Source organism: Microcebus murinus, chromosome 18 (genome assembly GCF_040939455.1).
Source record: "Microcebus murinus isolate Inina chromosome 18, M.murinus_Inina_mat1.0, whole genome shotgun sequence".
In the NCBI taxonomy this organism is placed as follows: domain Eukaryota; kingdom Metazoa; phylum Chordata; class Mammalia; order Primates; family Cheirogaleidae; genus Microcebus; species Microcebus murinus.
The window spans coordinates 14652004-14673212 of NC_134121.1; the positions used below are offsets into that span (position 1 = coordinate 14652004).

Consider the following 21209-nt stretch of genomic DNA (forward strand, 5'->3'; position numbering starts at 1 on the left):
AAGATAGCTGGAATGTTAGATGAGAAACACTGCCCTGATTTTAGCTTTTGAGCCCAAGAACTGGGAGTTTCAATACTTTATATAATCATTTATTGCTTAATGATGGGAATATCTTCTGAGTAATGTGTCATGAGGTGATTTTGTCATTGTGCAAACGTCACAGCTGGTGCTTACATAAACCTAGATGGTACTACACACCTAAGCTATATGGTGTAGACTATGGCTCCTACTCCATAGAACATGTAGAGCTTACTTGTACTGAATACTACAGCAAATTGGGACAGATGATAAGTGTTTGTGTCTTAGACATCTAAACATAGAAAAAGTATGGTTAAAATATGGTATGAAAGATAAAAAAGTTCACTGGGCACAGTGGCTCATGCCTGTAATCCTAATATATTGTGAGGCCCAGGCAGGAAGATAGCATGATGCCAGGAGTTCAAGACCAGCCTGAACAAGAGCAAGACTCTACAAAAAATAGATCAATTAGCTGGGCGTTGTAGTTCTTGCCTATAGTCCCAGCTCCTCGGGAGGCTGAAGCAGGAGGATCACTTCAGCCTATGAGCTTGAGGTTGCAGTGAGCTATGATCCCATTGCACTCTAGCCCTGGCAGCAGAGCAAGACTCTGTCTCAAATAAATAAATAGCACCTACGTAGGGCACTGTGATATTGTGATGTATATATATTGAATTTTGTTGGCTCGTAACTACCATAGACCTTGTTACAGTCTTTTGTTATAATGTTGGGGCACTTTTCGCCCCAGAAGCAAGCCTCAGGAAACAATCTCTCTCTTTAACCTTCTTCTGTCCTCATTTCATCAGCCCAACACAGGACTCTAATATGCTTGTGGGTCATAAGATCCTCATTCTAGGCCAGGTGAGGTGGCTCCTATAATCCTAGCATGCTGGGAGGCCAAGGCAGGAGGAGGAGTTGTGCTCAGGAGTTCAAGACCAGCCTGAGTAAGACCAAGACCCCGTCTCTAGTAAAAAAAAAAAAAGAAAAGAAAAAAGAAATTAGCTGGACAACTAAACATATATAGAAAAATTTGTTGGGCATGGTGGCACATGCCTGTAGTGCCAGCTACTCGGGAGGCTGAGGCAGTAGGATCGCTTGAGCCCAAGAGTTTGAGGTTGCTGTGAGCTAGGCTGAGGCCACAGCACTCTAGCCCAGGCAACAGAATGAGATTCTGTCTAAAAAAAAAAAAAGCCCTCATTCTAGACAGGGTCCCTGCCCCATACCCTGGAAGAAGGAAAGCTGCACTGAGAAGCCAAGAAGAATCTATGGACAGGCCTTGCTAGGTTTCCCCACTCAGTCTATTAGTATTGACTGAGTGGGGAAATACTAATAAACGGTTCACACCCTTTCTGTCCAATCACATTTCTACACGGTTGGCAATCATGCCTATCCAATGAAGTCTCCATATAAGACCCATAAAGACAGGGTTCAGAGAGTTTCTGGATAGTTGAACAAATAGAGTCCTACAGGGAGCTGAACCTTGGATGGCAGCAGAGCAAGACTCCGTCTCAAAAAAAAAAAAAAAGAAAAGAAAACAGAAAAAAACATTCCACCTACATAGGGCACCTACATAAGGGTTCATAGATGGCAACTCCAAGCTTACAGACAGCTTATAAAGCTGGCTTTTCTCCTTAAACGCCTTTCCTTCAAATCCCAGTAATTCTCCCTAACATCCCCTGACCTTGCTGGGAAGTCAAAGCAAGTACCAAAGTCAGTTCAGGGAGCATTTAGCACAAAATGCTCCCATTGATCATTTCACAGAACCATGCTTTCAGAAAAGTTCTTGAGGGCCATCTAGCCCAATTCTCCCCAAGAACAAAGGACAAACCAAATCCAGGGAGGTGAAGGTGATGAGTTTTGTCCTCCTAATTGGAAGGGGAGCCGCCTAGCACAAGGCAGCTGTTTTAGCTTCCTGGACCTGTGCAGGGTCGTTCCTGGCCCAGAGCAAAAGCACCTCCATAAACACATCGTGTAAGAAGTGCTTTCACTTACTCCAAAGCTCCACGTGGCAAAGATATTGAGGTGCGCAGGGCAGGCACCATCGGCTTTACAATTTAAATAACAGACCCAGATAAAGACCGGGACCAGAAGGCAGGTTTTGCCTGGTGGTGTTCGGTAAAAATCAGCCAGTTGGATCAAGGGAAGCAACTGTCCAGCACTTTGGAATTTTTGCGCTAATTGGCGGAGGATCAGACCTCAGGGGATACGACCCGAAGGCAGAGGGAGGAGGGGACTAAGCCTAGTAGTTTTGATAAAGATGCCTGACCACACCCTTCAAAGACCCCTTAGTCCGCCATTGTAAACGCCACACAAAGTCCGGCCCTGAGGCCGCCGCGCAAGCGCAATGGCGCAGAGCGGCCGCAAACCACGCCCCCCCAGCACGGCGGCGGCCGGCACCCACCCCGACCCACAGTGCGCACGCGCAGCGGCGCGAGGGCGTGGCAACGCGACCAGCTCTCTTGAGGGCTAAAGTTGTCTGAGTGCAGCGGCGATTTAGAATTTGGCGACATTGGCTCTGGTTCCTCGCCAGCCTTGCCTCAGCCAGGCAGTCCTGCTGGCGAAGCGGTGAGCGCAGTGCCTCGTGGTGGCAGAGCTGAGGAGATGGAGATGAGCAAGGACAGACTGGTGGACACGCCAGCGGGCTGTGCGCGCGGGACCTCTGAGTGCAAGGGACAGGCGGAGTGAATGGCGGGAAAAGGTTCCGGAACTGAGGGGCGGGCCAGAGTGTGATTGACAGGCGAGAGACCAATGCTGGGGTAAGGGCCGGCCAATGAGGGCGACAGCTGCAGATGAACCGGAGTGGCGGGTAGGAGTTACTAATATGATAGCAGGTGACCCGTGTCAGGGTCTTCAACTTGGCCCAGCGATGGCAAGCACTTTTCATAAATTGTCTTATTTAGAGGTCAGTACAACAGCATGAGTGAGCACTGTTACCCATGTCTGTTTTACCTATGGGGAAACTGAGGCTTAGAGATACTAACTTAAGTAAGGACACAGCTGGGATCCCAAATTTGAGAACCTCACCCTAGAGCTCATCCTGGTAACGGCTCTACGGTTCTGCTGGCCCTTAGAACTGGGAGTTAGGGCGGAACAGGGTCCAGTAAGAGGACTGGGATGAATGCAGTGGACCAGATTGCAGGCGGAAGTGTCAAAGCAATGAACTTAAATACAAATAAATAGCTGGGTGGGTCATACACAGTGTGAGAGCACAGAGGGTGGAGATGGCAGCGGGACAGGGCAGAGCAAGGGAAGAAAGCGGGTGTCGGCCGGGCGCTGTGGCTCACGCCTGTAATCCTAGCTCTTGGGAGGCCGAGGCGGGCGGATTGCTCAAGGTCAGGAGTTCAAAACCAGCCTGAGCAAGAGCGAGACCCCGTCTCTACTATAAATAGAAAGAAATTAATTGGCCAACTGATATATATATAAAAAAAAAATTAGCTGGGCATGGTGGCGCATGCCTGTAGTCCCAGCTACTCGGGAGGCTGAGGCAGAAGGATCACTCAAGCCCAGGAGTTTGAGGTTGCTGTGAGCTAGGCTGACGCCACGGCACTCACTCTAGCCTGGACAACAAAGTGAGACTCTGTCTCAAAAAAAAAAAAAAAAAAAAAAAGAAAGCAGGTGTCACGGGCCAGGCTGTCCCCCAGCTGGTGGAGCATGGTTGGCACTGCCTCATGACGTGGCTCTGGATTAACCGCAGGTGCAGAAAGGTTTTCTCTTGAGGACGGTGGTGTTTTCCAGGTGTGTGAAGTTAAAGCATTTTAGGAGCGTAGCTGTATTACAGTACCTGCAACACAGCTGCCTAGTCTGCTGGAGCTGCCATAACAAAGTAACATAGACTGGGTGGCTTAAATGACAAAAATTTATTTTCTCATGGTCCTGGAGGATGGAAATTCCAAGATCAATGTGCTCAGTTCCTGATGAGGCCTCTTCTTGGCTTGCAGACAGCCACCTTCTGTGTCCTCACATGGTGGACACAGATCTCTTTTACCTTCTCTCGTTATAAAGCCACCTGCACTTTTATGACTTCATTTAACCTTAACTACCTCCTTAAAAGCTTTATCTCCAAATACAGTCACATCGGGGGTTAGGACTTCACCACATGAATTTGGGGGGGACACAGTTTGGTCCATAGCAATAGAATATGCTGAATGAGCAAGTAACAAGTGATTGGGGGGACTGAAGGAAATGAACACTTTCAGAACTCACATGCACCTGAAGTGCTTTCACAAATCTTACTGAGTTTAATGGGCATGAGACCTGCCGTGCTGGTGTGCGCCGTAGCAGTGGAGCAGCACAAGTTCCGAGGAGAACTTGGGTGGGAGGTCATGGTGCTTCCACATAGCCACCCTGAAGAGGTCTGAGAAAGTCACACATGTCCATCATGGGGCTTAGTGAATCCATCATTCTCAGATTTATCTAAACCTTTCTTTCACTGTCTTGTGGTCCCCAACCCCTGGGGCAGCAGACCAGTACAGCCCGTGGCCTATTAGTAACCAGGCCACAGCCACTCGCCATTGCACTGCCTTTCCCTCCCCTGCCTCCTGTCCCCCTCACCTCTGTCTGCCTCCTCTCTGTCCATGGGAAAATTTGTCTTCCATGAAACTCAGGAACCAGGCCACACATCAGGCCGTGAGCTGCAGGCAAGGAGCAAAGCTCCATCTGTCTGTATTTACAGCTGCTTCCTAGTGCTGGCATCATGGCCTGAGCTCCACCTCCTCTCCCACACCCCGGGCCACGGAAAAATTGTCTTCCATGAAGCCTGTCCCTGGTGCCAAAAAGATTAGGGACCGCTGACTATGATGTAGCCTGTGCTGCTTCTGGAATAATGAGAGCCACCATGACCTCCCCCAGGGAATTGAAATAATTACTTTTTTCTGTATTATTTCTTGTTGTCATCATAGAGTTTGGTGACCAAGTCCTTTTTCTTCCTGCTTGCCCTGGTAGGAGGAAGAGTGGTGCAATACAAAGCTCAGGAGCTTGGGAGTCTGCAGATATGGTACCAGTCCTAGGTTGAACCACCTGTCGAATGACCAGCACTCAGCAAGTCACTTAACTTTTCTGAATATCAGTTTCTTCATCTATAAAACAGAGCTGAGTAAAATACTGAGAACACAGGGTGGTTGTGAGGCCAACTGAAAACAGTTTGAAACTATTAAGGAACTGGCCAAACTGGCCATTGGACTAGATATTCATGTCATGGGACCTCCTCTGCTCACACCAAGAACAGAAACCTCAACTACGGGCCCCACATCTGGCTGGCTATTCATTCATTCATTCATGCATCAGAATTTTATTGAACACCTGCGAGGTGCTGAAGCACCTAGTTCTGAGTCCTGGGGCCAGGGAAGAACAAGACAGACAAGCTCCACCCATTAATGTAGCTTATATCCCAGTACGAGAGACAGATAAATAAAATTCGTGAGGTAGTGGTAAGAGGTATGCGGAAATGAAATGCAGGGTAATGTGCTGAGAGAGTGAAAGCACACCCCAAGCCTGCTGGAGAACCGAACTGGGTGACACAGTTTGTGTGGAAAGAAGAAAGGGACCTGGTGGACCAACTGCAGGTGAGATCTGGGGTAAAAAGGGCAGTGACTTTGGGGCGACGCCAAGGCTCAGGGAGCATGTGTTCGTCTTTGAGGGGGAGGGGCTCGTCAGTCTCCCTCAGCTTTCCTGAGTTGATGGTGCTGTGCTGTTTCCAGCTGATGTCAATAGGCGTCCTCCAGACAAGGGGCTGTGGTTCCCATTTGTTACTCACCTGGGAAAGGAGAGTGACGTCATTGCCATCGGCAGCGTGGTTCCATGGCTGCAGACTCAGTTAAGGAATGAGTGTGATTGGGGGCACGTGGCTTTGGGAGGGAGGCTGCAGACTGAGCAGTGGGGCTGGAGCCTGCGGAGGTCGAGGGTCTGGGAAGGGGAGGCTGCAGCAGCCTTGCCGTTGCGGGGAAGGGGAGCTGTCCTGTGCGCAGGTGCGGGCTGAGTAGCCCCAGATGCTTTGGGAAAGGCTGGGGGCTTCCCGCGTGAGTTTCCTCTATGGCTGCCTCACCAGAGCAGATCCGGAGGAGGAAGCGAGAAGAACGCCTGCAGCGGATCCATCACAACTCGCAGCTGGAGAGTGCAGCCAAGCGCCTGGTGAGTGTCATCTCAGGGAGGGGCTGGGGTCATGTCCACGCAGTGCCACGCTGCATGGAGACTCTGGAGAGTGGCCAGGCCTCGGTCTCCTCTCCCCGACCCCGGCAGGCTAAGTTCCCCTCAGCCTGGAGCTGGGCAGCGTGAGCAGAGCAGGCCCCGATCCCGGAGCCCGTCCCTTCTCCCGTGGAGCGGCGAGGCCTGCGCTCTCGGGCACGCAGAGGGTGGACACACCCGTGCTGAGACGTCTCCCACTTACCCACCTCCAATACCCTGTCCAGAGACAGGAAGAAGAAGATACTGTAAACCATCAAGGCATCCTTAGTCTGAGTGTTCCTTTTCACCTTAAGGCTTCTATTGATCCAGATTGGTAGGTTTTTATTAATATCTTACAAGCCATAACATGCCCATCAGGACACTGGGAGTTGCCGTCCCTGTGGCAACCGGAAGTCTTATCTCTGGGGCGCTAGCACTGGGAGGTCAGTCAGAAAGGCGGTCAGTGGCCAGAAGCAGCAGCTGGGGGTGTGGGGGGAGGGTGGCACGTTCCACTCTGATTCCCACCCAGAGGAGCCACTAGGCAAAGTCCTCCTCCCTGGCTGTAGTCACACCGTGGGTCTCTGTCCTCAGTTGTGAACCCCAAGGTTAAGAAGCCATTTATGAGGGGGACTTCAAGCCTGCTCTCTAGGGGGCTCTTGGTCTTCCTTCCTCAGATGGACAAGGCAGGTCGCATTCTCTGTAACCTGTGCAAGGTGGTTCCTGGAGGGGTGGTCTGTTTCTTCCCCTCCTATGAGTACCAGCACCGGGCCCACGCCCACTGGGAGAAGAGTGGCCTGCTGGGCCACCTGGCCACAATCTAGCCCCTTGGAGAGTAGGTGGGAAATTAGGCCACACCTTTCCTAGGACTCTGTTCATTGTAGACTGGAGCCTCCCCCACCCTGAGGTCTGGTTTCTCACTGCCCTGTCCTGTCCCCACAGTTTCAACGGGAAAAGCCTGCCTCTTCCTGATGCACAGGGACACCGCTGCCCCTGCCAGGCCCTTCCTCGACCAGGGCTGCCGGAGATGGTGTGTGGCTTGGGCCTGGCCTGCAGGGAGCCTGCCCGGGAAGGGGATGCGTTGCGTGCAGTGTGCTGCCAGGGCCCAGGGGCAGGTGGACGAGCCCATGGGAGACAACTTGGCTAATCCTGGAGAAACAGGGGGTCCCTGGGCAGCCCCCTCCCTGGAATCGAGTCTGTCTGCCCTTTCTCTCTCTCTTCTAAATTTAAAATAGTTCCCATTTCCAGCCTCTAGTAGGCCTAGGGCTCCTCCCGCCCAGGGGATCGGAATGTCCCCAGCCACCTCACTCCTCACAACCACTTGAGCAAAGGGGAAGACACCTTCTATCTACCCTGACATCAGCAATTATGCCAAGGGTCGTTCGCCTCTCAGCGTGACTATTTAGAGACCCCATGTCTGTCACTGAGACGCTTTTTCCTCTGGGAAGATATTCTCCCTCCCGTCTGCAACAGCTGCCTCTGACCCCAGAGAAAGGGGCCTTGGTACTCCAGGATGTTCTGCCCCATCACAGAGACCCCCTCAGGGCGGGAGGACAGCGCTGGCTCTGAGGACATGTGTGCAGCCTGCGCGACTCCTGTCCCTTAATTAAAAGTGCGCTGGTGGTTTCTGCCCAGCTCTGGTCACGCTGTTTTATTGATCCATGGTGTTCTTGTCTCTCCAAGTCTCTTCAGTGACAACAGCCCTCAGGTGAAAGAGTGGCGGGCAATCACACAGTGGTGCCCCGGCAGCCCTGTGGCCTGCAGCCAGCGCCCCCGTCCTTGAAAAGGTCCAGGCACACACCTGGGGCCGCCTCCGTCCCGGCCCCTCTGCGCAAGGGCAGCAACCCCCTGGACCCAGGCCCAGGGGGAGGGATCACGCATGCCCCTACGACTCCCAGTCGTCCTCGTCCTCTTCTCCCTGTGGCTGCTGAGGCGGAGGCAGTGGCGGGATGGAGTCTGACACTCGGGCAAAGGCGCCTCCTGGGCCCTCGCTGGCCCCTGATCCAGGTCCTTTCCCGGAGATCCCTGGGAGGACAAAGGCTGAGAGTGAGGGAGCTGGGAGGGGGACACCAGTTCACCCGGCCCCTGGAGACATAAAAACAGGAAGGAAAAGGCAGGAGAACATGGGAGGTGCAAGACATCCCAGGCCCGGCCCAGGGAGGCAGCTGTGCTCCTACCTTTGCGCCGCATGGCCAGCTTGTTAAAGAGATCCGACATCAGGTCCCCACCTTGGCTTGTGGCTCTCACTGCAAAACAGGCAGGTCGGGGGTTCACTGACATGGCCCTCCTGGTTCCCTGTCCCCGAAACACCCCCCAGCCCTCCACGGCCACCATGTTCACCACAAACTCTTGGAGCTTCATCCCTGGACCCAGCACTGGGCACTAATAAGACAAAGGTGACATTTGAGGAGCACTCTCACGGCCACCGAGGGAGATACTGCATGGGGAAGGAAACTGGCCCAGAGAGGTTGGGCAACCCGCCTGGGCCACAGAGCACATCAGCAGCAGGACCAGGCTGCCGGGACACTGCTGCTGAGCACCCAGGTGTCACACTAAGCCAGTGTTTGGGATTCACAGCAGACAAGCCCTGCAGGCTCACAGAAGTGGCACTGAGCTCACCCTCAGGTCTCTGTCTCTAAAATACCTGACCATTTCCTTGGACAACTCTTGCAGCATCTGAGAAGATTCTCTTTTATCCTAGTTTCAGCTGGGTGAGCTTAGACAGGAAAGCACCATTAAGTGGCTCCCAAACCAGGAAGGAGCCCTTGGCCACCCAGGGCTTCCAGCAAATGCCCTGGGGAAGCACGAGGCGGGCGTGCAGCTGGGGTGTGAGCCTCAGCCGGGGGGAGGGGGGACAGGGCACCCTGAGGGACTTGGGTGGTGTGGGAAGGGAAGGTGGTGTCTTGCTTGGAGCCCTCCTACTGCAGTGGCCCTGGGGTCCCCTCACCTTGTTCCTGCTCCTTCTGTTTCTTCTTCTCCAGCTTGCGCTCCTTGACGCTGCGCAGCTTGGCCTTCCCGATGCCCCCAGCTTGGCGGATGGACTCCAGCAGCGAGGCCCGGCCGCTGGAGGGCTCGGCCACCTCCTTGGGCGCTCCCAGGACCGGAGCTGAGGGGAGAAGGTGCGAGGAGGAAGGGCTGCTCAGGCAGGGCCGGGCTGTGGGACGGCCTCACCCAGCCTGCAGGTGGGGGTGAAGCCACAGTCCTGAGTTGTCACCTCAAGAGCCTGGCTGTGGGGGAGGCACCTCCTTTTGAAAGAGGAAGCGGGTGGTGCAGCCAGGCCTTCAGAGACCACATGGGGCCTGGACATTGACGTCTGCAGCCGCCCGAGCTCAGGAGTGCTGTGTGCAGGCACTCCCTGCCCCGTCCACCTCCGTGACCAGGTGCCACCCTGTAGAGGGGCCCTGTGAGTTCCCCACGTGCTGACACTGTCTACTCGACACGGGAGCCTGCACAGCGTCTCTGTGCCGTTTCTGGATGCTGACACAGCCTGGGAGGTACGCCGTTAAACCTGAAATTTTGTAATTTCAGGGACACTGAATGTTTTGTTGCTGTAGTTTTCTAATTTTTTTTAGCAGACTCCTTTCTTCCATTGTTTTAACTGGGGACGGGGGGTTAACCCAGAGCCCCTCAGTTCTGGAGATCAGAATTCCAGAGCTCTACAGTTTGAAAACCACTATTTTATGAACCCAGTGGAACACTATATTTGAGATGAGGACTATTCTGAAAATCTAGGATTGAAGACCACTTAGAGAAGCTCCCTCAGGAATGCTCAAATGAGACAGGGCGCCCCCCCCACCCCCCGCACTGCTCCCACCTGAAGGGGACACGCTGCTGCCGCTGTCATCCTCCCTGGCACCTTGGCCTGCAGGGGCCATGGTCTGGGGTACAGGGGCACTGACCAGCGCTGCAGGAGCTGGGGGAGGCGGTGGTGGTGGTGGAGGTGGTGGGGGTACGGATAGCACCCCATTCTCTAGGTCTGAAAGGGAAGGTGAGAAAGTGTGAGGTCCCGAGGGAAGACAGTGGCCAAGCAGGGAGCTCCCTCCCAGCACCCAGCTCACCTGGCTTGAAAGGCTCAGCTACCTCTGTGTGGAAGGTGGGCAGTTCTGGAATGGTGCCGGGGGCAGAGGGGGCAATGCCAGGGCCCAGGTCAGCGCTGTACGTGAGGTCATCCGCGATGCCGGGCAGGTCAGGCAGGTAGGACGGGACGTCGATCTCCGGCACCTGGCCCAGGTCTGGCACATAGAAGTAGTTCTCTGGGACCTGCAGAGTTAGGTGGGAGCATGTGAGTAGTGACAGGGACCACAGGGGCAGCCAGTGGGCCTCGTGCACAGCCACGGAGCTGGGTGGGATACAGCCTGGGCAGCCCCCGCCTCCCTCCCTACCTGCTGCTCCAGCTGCTCTCTCTTGCTGATAGACAGGGGGGCATCGAACAGCTTCTCCTCCGTCTCTGTCCCCAGCATCACATGGGTCTTTGTGACAGCACCAGCCAGGGGATCCAGGAGGACATACTTCTTGTACCTACAGTGGCGGGGTGGGGGCAGGCAGGCCATCGTCTGTCCCAGGCCTGTGGTCTGCACATACGTCTCTCACTTCCTCGGGACACAGTGTGCGCTGGGATTCCCAGGTCTCCCGAGCCAAACCCCACAGTCAGTTCCTGGCTACCAGCCTCATGCTCCTGCCAGCCGAAGTCTGCCACCCCTGGGGTCCCCCCTAAGGCAGGCAGGCCTCCCCCAAGACCCCGTGGCCCTGCCACCCTCTGGCCATACAGGTTCTCAGTGGTGTTGAAGAGCAGCAAGGAGCTGACGGAGCTGATGTTGCTGGGAAGAGCCCCCAGCCCCTCCTCGGCGGCGTCCTCGGGCTGCGGCGTGATGCTAACGCACACCGGGAAGTACTGCAGCTTCTCCTGGGGACGGCAGGGGTGACAGAGGGGTGGAGAGGTCAGTGCCCACCCCTCTTGGAGGACAGAACCCCCAGTGGGCCCTGAGCCCCTCCCCAGCCTCTGAGCAGGCGGCCAGTGCCAGGGTGGCCTCACCTGCAGGGCCCGCCCATCCAGGGGGCGGTGCTTGCTCTGGATCCTGTGGCGGGGGCGTCTCTGCAGGCCAGGGTCCTGGGCGCCCGTGAAGATGGAGCTGTGTTCCTGCAGGTGCTCTGGGGCCGGGTACTTAGCGCTGGAGAACACCTGTGGACGCAGGGGCCAGCCTGAGGGACCCGAGAGGCTCCAGACAGCCGAGGGTTGGGTGGCAGGAAAGCCCGAGGTCTGGCTGGCCAGCAGGGGCAGGGACCTGGGCAACCTCAGACACGGCAGAGGGAGGCGCTGCCCACCAGCCACACACACAGTGCCACTCGGGCTACCTTGATGGCCTTCTTGCTGCCCTTGATCTTCTCAATCTTGGCCTGGGCCAAGGAGACCCTCTTTCCAATGGCCTGCAGCTGGCTCCGGCTCACCTCCACTCGCTGGGAGATCCTGCCACAGAGGAGAGCCCAGAGTCTGGGGCTGCTCCCGACCCCGGCAGCCACCGGCGCGCCTCTCCTGACAGCAGCCCTGCCAGCCCAGGGGCTTGGCCAAGGGCTCTTAAGTCAGTGCTGCCCATGCGACTTCTACAGGGAAAATCTGACCTGGAGAGTCTGGAGTTAACCGCACTGGGCTCTCGGAAGGGATGGAAAGCACCCTGGGCCCGAGCTGGCACCTGCACCGCCATCAGGCAGGCGCACACAGAGAGCCCTAACTGCTCACAGGCGGGTACACAGCCGCTCACAGCTGGCACCGCATTTCCACACACCTCACGACCACGGGAAGGAGACAGAGCTGCCCCTGCAGACGACACTGTAGTTCAGAGAGGCCAGAGACGGGCACGGCTGGGCCTAAGTGCCACCACCTGAGTTCAGACCCTAGACCTGTGGACCAGGATGTGCCCTGCATGTGACAAATGTGCACGGGCTCTTTCTGGTCTGGCTGCTCACCTGCTCCCACTCTCCCTGGACAAGGGTGGGCTCCAGGACACCAGACACCTGCTATTCCCTGCACGTGCAAAGCACGTCCGTTTCGTGGCCTCTGCATACAGTGGACTCCGTGGTGCACACATCCATGTGGCTGGCTCCTGCACGTCACTGAGTCCCCTCCTCACTGTGACCTAGAATCTGGAGATGCACCTGCCATGTCCCAACCCCACACTGGCTGTGCTTTTCTCGAAGGTGCCGCTGGACACGGCGCATCTCTTGCCTGATGTGCTCCAGTCCAGGGGGTCAGGGCTGGGTTTTGTCCCCTGCTGCATTCCCAGAGCCTGGGACGGTGCCTGGCACATGGTAGGGGCTCACTCCAGAGCTAAGGAATGACCGAGGTCCAAGTGTCTACCACTTACAGGCGCACGACCACACACTTTTCCACATCGTTCAGCCACAGCAAGGTTCTTCTCACTACAAAGTGATCTCTGACTCATAAGTGCCCTGCTGTCCTCCTCCCAATCAGCCCGTAGCTCCCCTACCCCCAGGAGCCCCAGCCCTTGGCCACGATAACCGTGCTCCACATTCACAGCGGGCACTGAGCCCCCACTTCGAGAGTGAGCATGTGAGAGGCTCAAGAAATGAGGGGCAGAGGCTCAAGTGTGGTTGCCCGGGAAAGGTAGGAGGGTGAGGTGGGGTCACAGAGGGGCCCCACTGTCTCCAGGTTCAGAGACCCCAGGACGAGGGACCACTGTGATCTCGCTACGGGTGAAATGCACAGTCAGGAACCTGCCTGAGCCACTCACCAACTCCAGAAGGTCCCAGCCTCCAGAAAACCCACCGGTCAGCCTTTTTCACAATCCAGGGTCTCCACGCCCTGAGAAACCTGCCCTGATTCTCCTGGCCCCTCCTGTGCGGGGCACAGCAAGGGGGCAGGGTGGGACCACAGGCAGGCCCCACCGCAGCACGGCTCTCCTTGCAGGTGGACGGGGAGGGCACCGCTTCCTTCCGCCAGAGGAGGCTTCCGACAGAGCTCGGGCTCTGTCTCTCCCAACAGGGACGAGCTGTGTTAGTGCAGCCCAGTGCCCAAGGCAGACACATTCTGACCCCGGGTGCTGAAGCGACCTTCTCTGGTCCCCTGCACACTCCACTCAAGGTCCACAGGGGACAGGGCAGGACACGGGGACTGGAGACGGACCGTGGCTGCTCTGTCCGGTGCTGCCATCCAGGAGAGAAGGGCCGATGGCTCAAAGTGGCAAACAGCAAGCTCAGCAATGAGCCTGGCAATCCGTCAGCTCTTACAAAAGGAAGAGGCAATCCTTTGCACAAGATGGCGCCGAAGGCAAAGAAGGAAGCTCCTGCGCCTCCCAAAGCCGAAGCCAAAGCAAAGGTTTTGAAGGCCAAGAAGGCAGTGCTAAAAGGCGTCCACAGCCACAAAACAAAGAATATCCGTACATCACCCACCTTCCAGCAGCCAAAGACACTGTAGCTCGGGAGGCAGCCCACAGATCCTCGGAAGACTGCCCCCAGGAGAAACAAGCTTGACCACTATGCCATCATCAAGATCCCCCGACTCAGACCACTGAGTCTGCCATGAAGAAGATAGAGGACAACAGCACACTTGTATTCATTGTGGACATCAAAGCCAATAAGCACCAGATCAAACAGGCTGTGAAGCCCTAGGACATTGATGGGGCCAAGGGCAACGCCCTGATCCAGCCTGATGGAGAGAAGGCATACGTTCACCTGGCTGCCAATTATGATATTTTGGATGTTGCCAACAAAGCTGGGATCATCTAAACTGAGTCCAACTGGCTAATTCTAAATATGTGTATCTTTTCAACTTAAAAAAAGAAAAAGGAAGAGGCGAGTCTCGGGGCCCAGCGCTGTGCTCGGGTCGCAGCATTTCTGTTCCTGGCAGGTTACAAGACTGGTGCCAGGAGGAACCCACAACACGGCGCCCCTGGTCGGCAAGGACCTGCCGGCTCCTAACAAACCCTGTGCAGGAGACGGGCTGTGGCGCTGGAGGCGGGTACACACGGGACAAATCACACCAGACGCAGCACAGCAACCCCACGGCCGCCGGGGAGAGCACTGATCCCAGCCCTGCACGTGGGCGCCGGCAGGGCCCGTCCAGTTCAGCCAAGCCTGAGTAGGAAGCTGGGCACATCAGGCGGGGGAGGGCGGACGGGCGCAGGACAGAACCAAGGAGGAGGGGCAGCAGTGACGAGCCGGAATTCCCAAACAAGGAACGTGAGGCTGCTTTAGGTTTAAACAATCACATGTGGGCACAGAGGGCAGAGGGAACCTGGTTTAGCAGCAGTTCCAGGGGACAAGGATGGGTGTCGGTCTTCCGCCGCACTGCCCTTCGCTGACTCTTCCCCTCCTCCATCCTGTCCCCAATCTGTCACCGTGTCCGGTTTCCTTTGCAATATCTCACTGAACCCTGCCTGACTGCCAGCCTGGCCCTGAACTGGGACCTCATCCCTTTCACATCCCGACTACAGCGATAGCTTCCCTGGAAACTGCCCTCCCCATCATGTCCATGCTGTGACGGCTGCCCGACGAGCCCTCCCAGAACTCCTGTCTCATCACCTCCCTGTGCAAGGGCCGTGGCTGCCTACGATCCCTGAGTCAAGCTCAAAGTCCTGTCTTGTTAGGAAACCCCCACGGGCCCTCAGTCACTTAACCCAACTTCTCACTCCTCGACACACTACCCTCCCTGCCCTGGAGGCGTGGAGGAACTCGAGGGCAAACCCCAGAGGGAAGCCAGGCCCACAGGGACACCAAGGTGAGCTGTGCACACCTTGTTCTGCAGTGAAGGAGCCGAGCGTGAGGGACAGGCGGCACGTCTGTGCTCCCCGTACAGAAGCAGCCCATGACACCCCGTGTTCCAGGCCACATCCGGGCTTCTCGCCCAGCCTGTGCCCCATGTCCTGACTCCTCCAGGTGAGCTGCACGGCCACCTTCCCACCCTGCCCTCCTCCAGGAGCCCCGGCCCTGTGCGCAGGCGCAGTTCTCCTCCCAGCACCTCCTATGGCTTGTTCAGGAATGGCCCCCCTCTCCTTGGGGGAACCCCCTCTCCCTCAGGCTCAGTCCCTGTGCTTCAGGGGGCGACAGCCAGGGCTGAGGCAGCGCCCAGGTCTAAGCCAATCGTGGTGTCGCATCCCCCAGCCCAGGAATTGATTCTGGGTAGACGTGAGAACCAAGCCAGACCAGATGGGGCGAGTGAGACTCTGGAGGAGACGTTGCCCAGTGGGGACATTCTTTCCTTCGACCTGGCCATGCGTGCATGAGCCCTGGCCCAACCGGCTGTCACCCTCCACCACGAGAGCTCCCGGGCACCCAGGAGAAAACCTTCCGCGCTGGGCTCCTGCCTTGGACCCCTCCTGCACAGGGAAGCCAGCTGGGGCCCCCAGGACCAAGAACCACCAAAGGGGCTGCTCCCAGAGGGTGTGTTCCTGGGATGGTGGGGGAGGGGGCAGCACCTACCTGCTAAAGATGTCTGCGGAGACCTTTTGGAGGTACTGCAGGGCGTCCGCCACCTGCTGGATGGCCTCTTCCCTCCGCAGGTCCGGCTGGATCAGGGGCACCGCGTATGTCTGACCTGCCAAGCAGTGCTGGGTCCTCACGGGAGTCATGGTGCCTGTGTGGGGGACACAGAGCATCAGGACCACCCCACGCTCCCACCACCCGCACAGCACAGCCCTCATGCCACCCGCCTGCACAGGGGACAGAGCATTGGTGGGCCCAGGAGCTCCCAGGAGGCAGGAGGCAGCTGATGCCTGTGGAGGGCATGAGGGAGGGAGAGGGCAGGACCAGGGACCGGGAGCTGGTAGGGACCATAGTTCAGAGAAGGGGCAACATTTCCTGTCTCCCTAAAAGGCGCATGGTATCTGCAGGCACCCTGTCCATACATGGGTTCAACTCCCCACATGTAGAGGAACAGGAAAGAAACCCTGGGCGCAGAGTGAAGAAGAGGCTGCAAGTGAGGGATGGTTGGGGGAAGGGGAGGGCACTGCCTGAATCAACCGCCAAATGGTGCCGGATCTGGAAAAGCACAGAAAATGTGCACACTTGGGTCTTCCCACTGGAACCCCCAGGAACTCGGGGCCTGCTCCTGACACATTCTAGGCGGTGGCCAGTGACTCCAACTAATGGAATGTCCCGGCTCTGCTCAGACAGGCTGGAGCTAAGGGCCAGGAGGGAGAGGGTGCACGTGGGGGCGGAGGACAGGAAGGGTTTTGCAAGGCCAGGGCAGTCTGTTTATCTCGGATCTAATTAACTCGCCTCCCTGATGCCATTACAGCAGCAATCGCCTGCACATGGCGCTGATTTGATTGGCAGGACTCAGGCCAGGCAGGGGATTAAGGGATCAGGCCCCTATAATTAGGCCTAATCACGGTGCCTCACCAGAAGACCATGAGCAACACATTAGTGAGGCCTGGCACCGTACCCAGACCTGCTCCCCAGGCACCACACTGGGACCCTTGGTTGCACTGGAGGTGTGGGTGGGGCTGGCTAAGTATGGCAGGAAGGGCCTAGGAGGCTTCATTTGAGCTTAAAGTGCTGTGTGACCTTGGGTAAGTTGCTTGCCCTCTCTAAATCTCTGATTCTTTCCATTTCCCATTCTCTGGACTGAGAAGTGACACTGCTAAGAACTGGTTATTCCCAAAGATAATAAGGTATATATATTAGACGAATATATCACACCAACATGTTCACCAAGCTGGAGCCTACTCCTGTTCCTCCTGCTGGCTTCTCCAGCCCATCCTTCTACCTTCCTGGTCTCTCCTACCCTCCGAGGCCAGCACTTTCCGTGCTCTGAGATGACCATTCTGCTCTTCAGCTCTCTCTCCAGCAGCCAGTTCCTCCTCTGCACTCACGCTCCCAGGCGGGACACCCTCAGCATCCCAGACCTGCACCTGCCCTGAATGCTCATCAGGGCCCAAGAGTTACTCCTCCCCTCCCCACTTCTCTTCCCTCCTGTCAAATAACCAAAACATGGCCAACTGGTCCTTAACCACCTCCGGCACCTGACCCACTGAGACCATATACCTTTTAGGAACTTTCTTTCCCCTGCCTTCCTTTGTATTTATACTGATGCAGATCTGCTGCCATTCCTGACTTAGTCTGTGCCTTGGGCCTCCCAGCTGTAAGATCTGGAGGCAGGTAAAGATAGAAGAAACTTTCTCCCCACATCTGGAGATGAATTCCTTGTTAGTTGCCACATCTGAATGTGTTTGTGCAGGCACATGTGGGAGGTCACAGGTCTCCTAAACAAGGAAGTAGAAAGCCTGTTCAAGAGCTAAGAGACTTGGCCAGGCACGGCTCAAGGCTATTATCCCAGCACTTAGGGGGCCGAAGCAGAAGCAGGAGGTTTGCTTTAGGCCAGGAGTTTGAGACCAGCTGGGAAACATAGCAAGATCCCATCCCCACAAAAAATAAGAAAAATTAGCCAAGCGTGGTAGCATACACCTGTAGTCCCAGCTATTTGGGAGGCTGAGGCAGAAGGATCACTTGAACCCAGGAGTTTGAGGCTGCAGTGAGCTATGATGCCACTGTATTCTTCCTGGGAAACAGAGCAAGACCCTGTCTCTATTTAAAAAAAGAAAAAAGAAAAAGAAGAGGCTGAATACAGCTGATAAGTGGCTTACCCTTTCTACCTGCAAATGTCTTCTGATCATCTATTAGGTGCAGGACAGGACTGCAACAAAGATGAAGAAGACACCATGCTAGCCAGGGACATCCCTCAGAAACAATGAAACCTTAGTGACAGTTGCTCCAATCCAGCCAGGAATACAGAGCTAAGGAATGGTGAATCTCTTCTGGGGTTAGGGGAGTCAGGAAGAGCCTCTTAGCAGAATCTGTATCTCTCTACCAGGCCCAGGGAGACGGGTGCAGAGAAAATTCCAGGTAAAAGGAACAGCTTGAACAAAGGTGTGTGTGGGAAGGGCAAGGGGTCTTGAGTGTGAGGGTACAATCGTGCTTGGGGAAGTATTAAGAAAAAGAATGATAAAGACAGGCCAGTTTGTGAGAAACACTGAATACCATGGCTAGGAACCTGGCCTTGAGCCAGGAATGAAATCCTTAGACCTGTGCTATCCAATACGGTAGCCACCTGCTACACATGGCTACTGCCACTTAGAATGTGGCTAGTCCCAATCGAGATGTATTTTAAGTGTAAAATTCACACCAAATTTCAAAGACTTAGGAAAAAAGATAAGATATCCTTTGGGTTATAATGTATTACTAATTTTACCTTTCTCTTTCTTTCCCCCTTCCCCCTTCCTCCCTCCCTCTCTTCCTCCCTCCCTCTCTTCCTCCCTCCCTCTCTTCCTCCCTTCCTTCCTTCCCTCCTTCCTTCCTCTGTGATTCCACCCTTGATCTTAGCCAAAAAGCCAAGAAGTGATCAGTCTCCTGTGATTCTAAAGACATGAGTCTCTGTTCCACTTTTCAAGCAGGAGACATCCTAGATGGATTCTGGCCTAATCATCAAAATTAATCATAACATTATAACTTTATTGCCTCTTCCTTCCTACATTTGATAGTGCTTAAATGATTATCATGAAGATAATCTTATTGTCCCTCCTTCAGCAAATAGTATTTTATTATGCTACAATGTTACTACTAATTACTAATATTAGCTAATAATACCTATATATGTTAGAACCATTCTAACTCTTTCTCAAGAATCATCTCATTTAATTCTTTTTTTGAGACAGAGTCTCAACTCTTGTTGCCCCCACTAGAGTGCCATGGCGTCAGCCTAGCTCACAGCAACCCCAAACTCCTGGGCCCAAGCAATCCTTCTGCCTCAGCCTCCCGAGTAGCTGGGACTACAGGCATGCGCCACCATGCCCAGCTAATTAGTTGGCCAATTAATTTCTTTCTTTCTTTTTTTTTTTAGTAGAGACAGGGTCTGTCTCTTGCTCAGGCTGGTCTCAAACACCTGAGCTCAAATGATCCACCCACATCAGCCTCCCACAGTGCTAGGATTACAGGCATGAAGCCACCGCACCCAGCCTAATTCTTAATATGTCAATTTATCATCATCCCCAATTTTAGATAAGGAAATGGAATTGAAGAGACCAAATAACATTTTTGTCAACATCTAAACACTACTTTGTGATCAAGCCCAGTGCTGAACCTATCTTGTTTGAATTCGGAGGGTGTGTTATTTATCGGTACATTTTATTGTTTTTATACATTAGAAAAGCAAATCTGAAAGAGTCCAAAAATTTTGTTATTACTACCAATTATAAGACACCTTACCCTGATACTCCGTCCTTAGGTAAACCTAGACTAGACGTTTTCCACGTTAAGGGAAGAACAGGGGATCTCACACGAGCTGAGCCCCTCCTGTGTGGGAAACACTTTCATTACTTTAGCAGACATCACCCCAATTGTTTTTTTTTTTTTTTTTGAGACAGAGTCTCGGTTTGTTGTCCAGGCTAGAGTGAGTGCCATGGCGTCAGCCTAGCTCACAGCAACCTCAAACTCCTGGGCTTAAGCGATCCTTCTGCCTCAGCCTCCCGAGTAGCTGGGACTACAGGCATGCGCCACCATGCCCGGCTAATTTTTTTTTTTTTTTATATATATATCAGTTGGCCAATTAATTTCTTTCTATTTTTATAGTAGAGACGGGGTCTCGCTCTTGCTCAGGCTGGTTTTGAACTCCTGACCTTGAGCAATCCGCCCGCCTCGGCCTCCCAAGAGCTAGGATTACAGGCGTGAGCCACCGCGCCCGGCCTACCCCAATTGTTTATCTTCACAACAAAGCTTGGAGTTGTGTATTATGATCTATTTTTATGAATGAGAAAACCCAGACACGAAGATGTTACTTGACAATTATCTTTGGAAAAGTCTTTGGTGCTCATCTAAACAGATGATGCATAACCTCTTATTTACTGGAAATACACAATAAATACTTGACAAGACACAGGGGATTTAGTTGAAAAAAAGCTGAAAATTTTATCAACAGTAGTCTTCTATTAGGGAGTTTTAGAAACCCTAAGGCTTCAGTTCCGTAAGTTATGACTGCAACTCACTCTAGGTCTGTGATATTTCCTGCTCATCCATTTTTGTTACTTTTTAATGGATTCCACAAATACATATTCTTTAATAAGGGTGCTTTTCTGGCATCTATGCCATGTTCGAGATTTCTTCCAGATTCTTTTAATTGAGAAACATTATATATATATATATACATATATATATATACATACATACATATACACATATATACACACATATATATATGTGTATATATATATATATATATATATATATATATATATATATATATATATATATATATATATATATATATCATGTATCTCATAATAGTTTATAGGACAGCGCTGCCTTAGAGAATCTGGTAAGAACCATGTAAGCTCCCAGAAGAATGAACTACACCATGCCCCTCTCTCAAGATGCGGTTTACAGTTTCGGAAGTGCAGGGCACCCCTCCTGCAAACCATTCCGACACCCCAAGTTTGGGAGCCTCAGCTGTGGGCCACCAGGCACCAAGCAGGGCTTAAGCAGCCCACGTGGGGTCCGCTAAAAGGGGCCGGCGGCCCGCTCAGTAGCGAGGGGAGCTGCAAAAGGCCCGGGCGAGGACTGGGTTCAGCCCAGAGGGAGGGGAGGCGCGTGACCGTCCGGGCGGCGGCGAGGGAGGGAGCGGGGCCTGGCGCCCGCGGTCCCCGCGCCCAGCCGGCTTCGGCCTCGCCGCGCGGGCAGCTGGGGCCGGGGAGACCGGCAGCGAAGCAGCACGACGACGCACCCGCCGGCGCAGCGAGGTCCGGCCGCAGGCGGAAGCGCAGCCGGGCCGGGCCTGCAGGCCCAGGCGCCTCTGCGGGCGCCCGCTCGCGCGCTCCGTCCCCGTGCGGGCCGCGGCCGCGGGTACGGCTCCGCGCCCGGCCTCCCGCCCAGGAAGGGGCGCGCCGGGCCCTCGCCGCCACCGCACCCCCCAGCCCCTCCGGGCCCGCCCGCTGCCAGCCCGCCCCCCGACGCCGCGCGCCCCCCAACCCCACCTGCAGCCGGCCGCGGCGCCGCTCCTCCCCTGCGCGCGCACGCACGCGCGCCCCCGCCGCCGC

The 21209-nt window shown here is 54.7% G+C and overlaps 1 protein-coding gene, 1 long non-coding RNA gene and 1 pseudogene across 5 annotated transcripts; 2 read left to right on the forward strand and 1 right to left on the reverse strand.

Moving 5' to 3' along the window:
• The first annotated feature begins 2401 nt into the window (after nucleotides 1-2401).
• LOC142861917 (uncharacterized) lies at nucleotides 2402-7471 on the forward strand. Of its 3 annotated transcripts, none has more exons than XR_012913025.1 (4): nucleotides 2402-2821; nucleotides 4957-5576; nucleotides 6059-6141; nucleotides 7114-7471. It is a non-coding gene; the product is annotated as an uncharacterized LOC142861917 (long non-coding RNA). The 3 variants fall into 3 exon arrangements; XR_012913024.1 differs by having other exon boundaries at nucleotides 6064-6141; XR_012913026.1 differs by having other exon boundaries at nucleotides 2402-2580; nucleotides 6064-6141.
• On the reverse strand, nucleotides 6464-21209 carry WASHC1 (WASH complex subunit 1). Of its 2 annotated transcripts, XM_075994181.1 has the most exons (12): nucleotides 21147-21162; nucleotides 19387-19473; nucleotides 15604-15757; nucleotides 11524-11635; nucleotides 11204-11350; nucleotides 10938-11074; nucleotides 10554-10689; nucleotides 10230-10431; nucleotides 9986-10147; nucleotides 9119-9277; nucleotides 8349-8417; nucleotides 6464-8196 (listed from the first exon to the last, which is right to left on the reverse strand). In XM_075994181.1, exons 3-12 carry the CDS (start codon nucleotides 15750-15752, stop codon nucleotides 8057-8059), a joined length of 1413 nt encoding a protein of 470 aa, XP_075850296.1. In that variant the 5' UTR covers nucleotides 15753-15757; nucleotides 19387-19473; nucleotides 21147-21162; the 3' UTR covers nucleotides 6464-8056. The 2 variants fall into 2 exon arrangements, with proteins under 2 accessions (XP_075850296.1, XP_075850295.1); XM_075994180.1 differs by lacking the exon at nucleotides 19387-19473 and having other exon boundaries at nucleotides 21147-21209.
• Nucleotides 13442-13911, forward strand: LOC142861916 (large ribosomal subunit protein uL23 pseudogene; annotated as a pseudogene).

Bases quoted from the DNA above. Each gene is read 5' to 3' on its own strand.
- WASHC1 (XM_075994180.1), bottom strand. From the start codon at position 15,752: ATGACTCCCGTGAGGACCCAGCACTGCTTGGCAGGTCAGACATACGCG. The intron at 11,636-15,603 runs GTAGGTGCTGCC...CCTCTGTGGCAG, and splicing joins TCCGCAGACATCTTTAGCAG to GATCTCCCAGCGAGTGGAGG. The intron at 11,075-11,203 runs GTGAGGCCACCC...TGCCGTCCCCAG, and splicing joins TGGATGGGCGGGCCCTGCAG to GAGAAGCTGCAGTACTTCCC.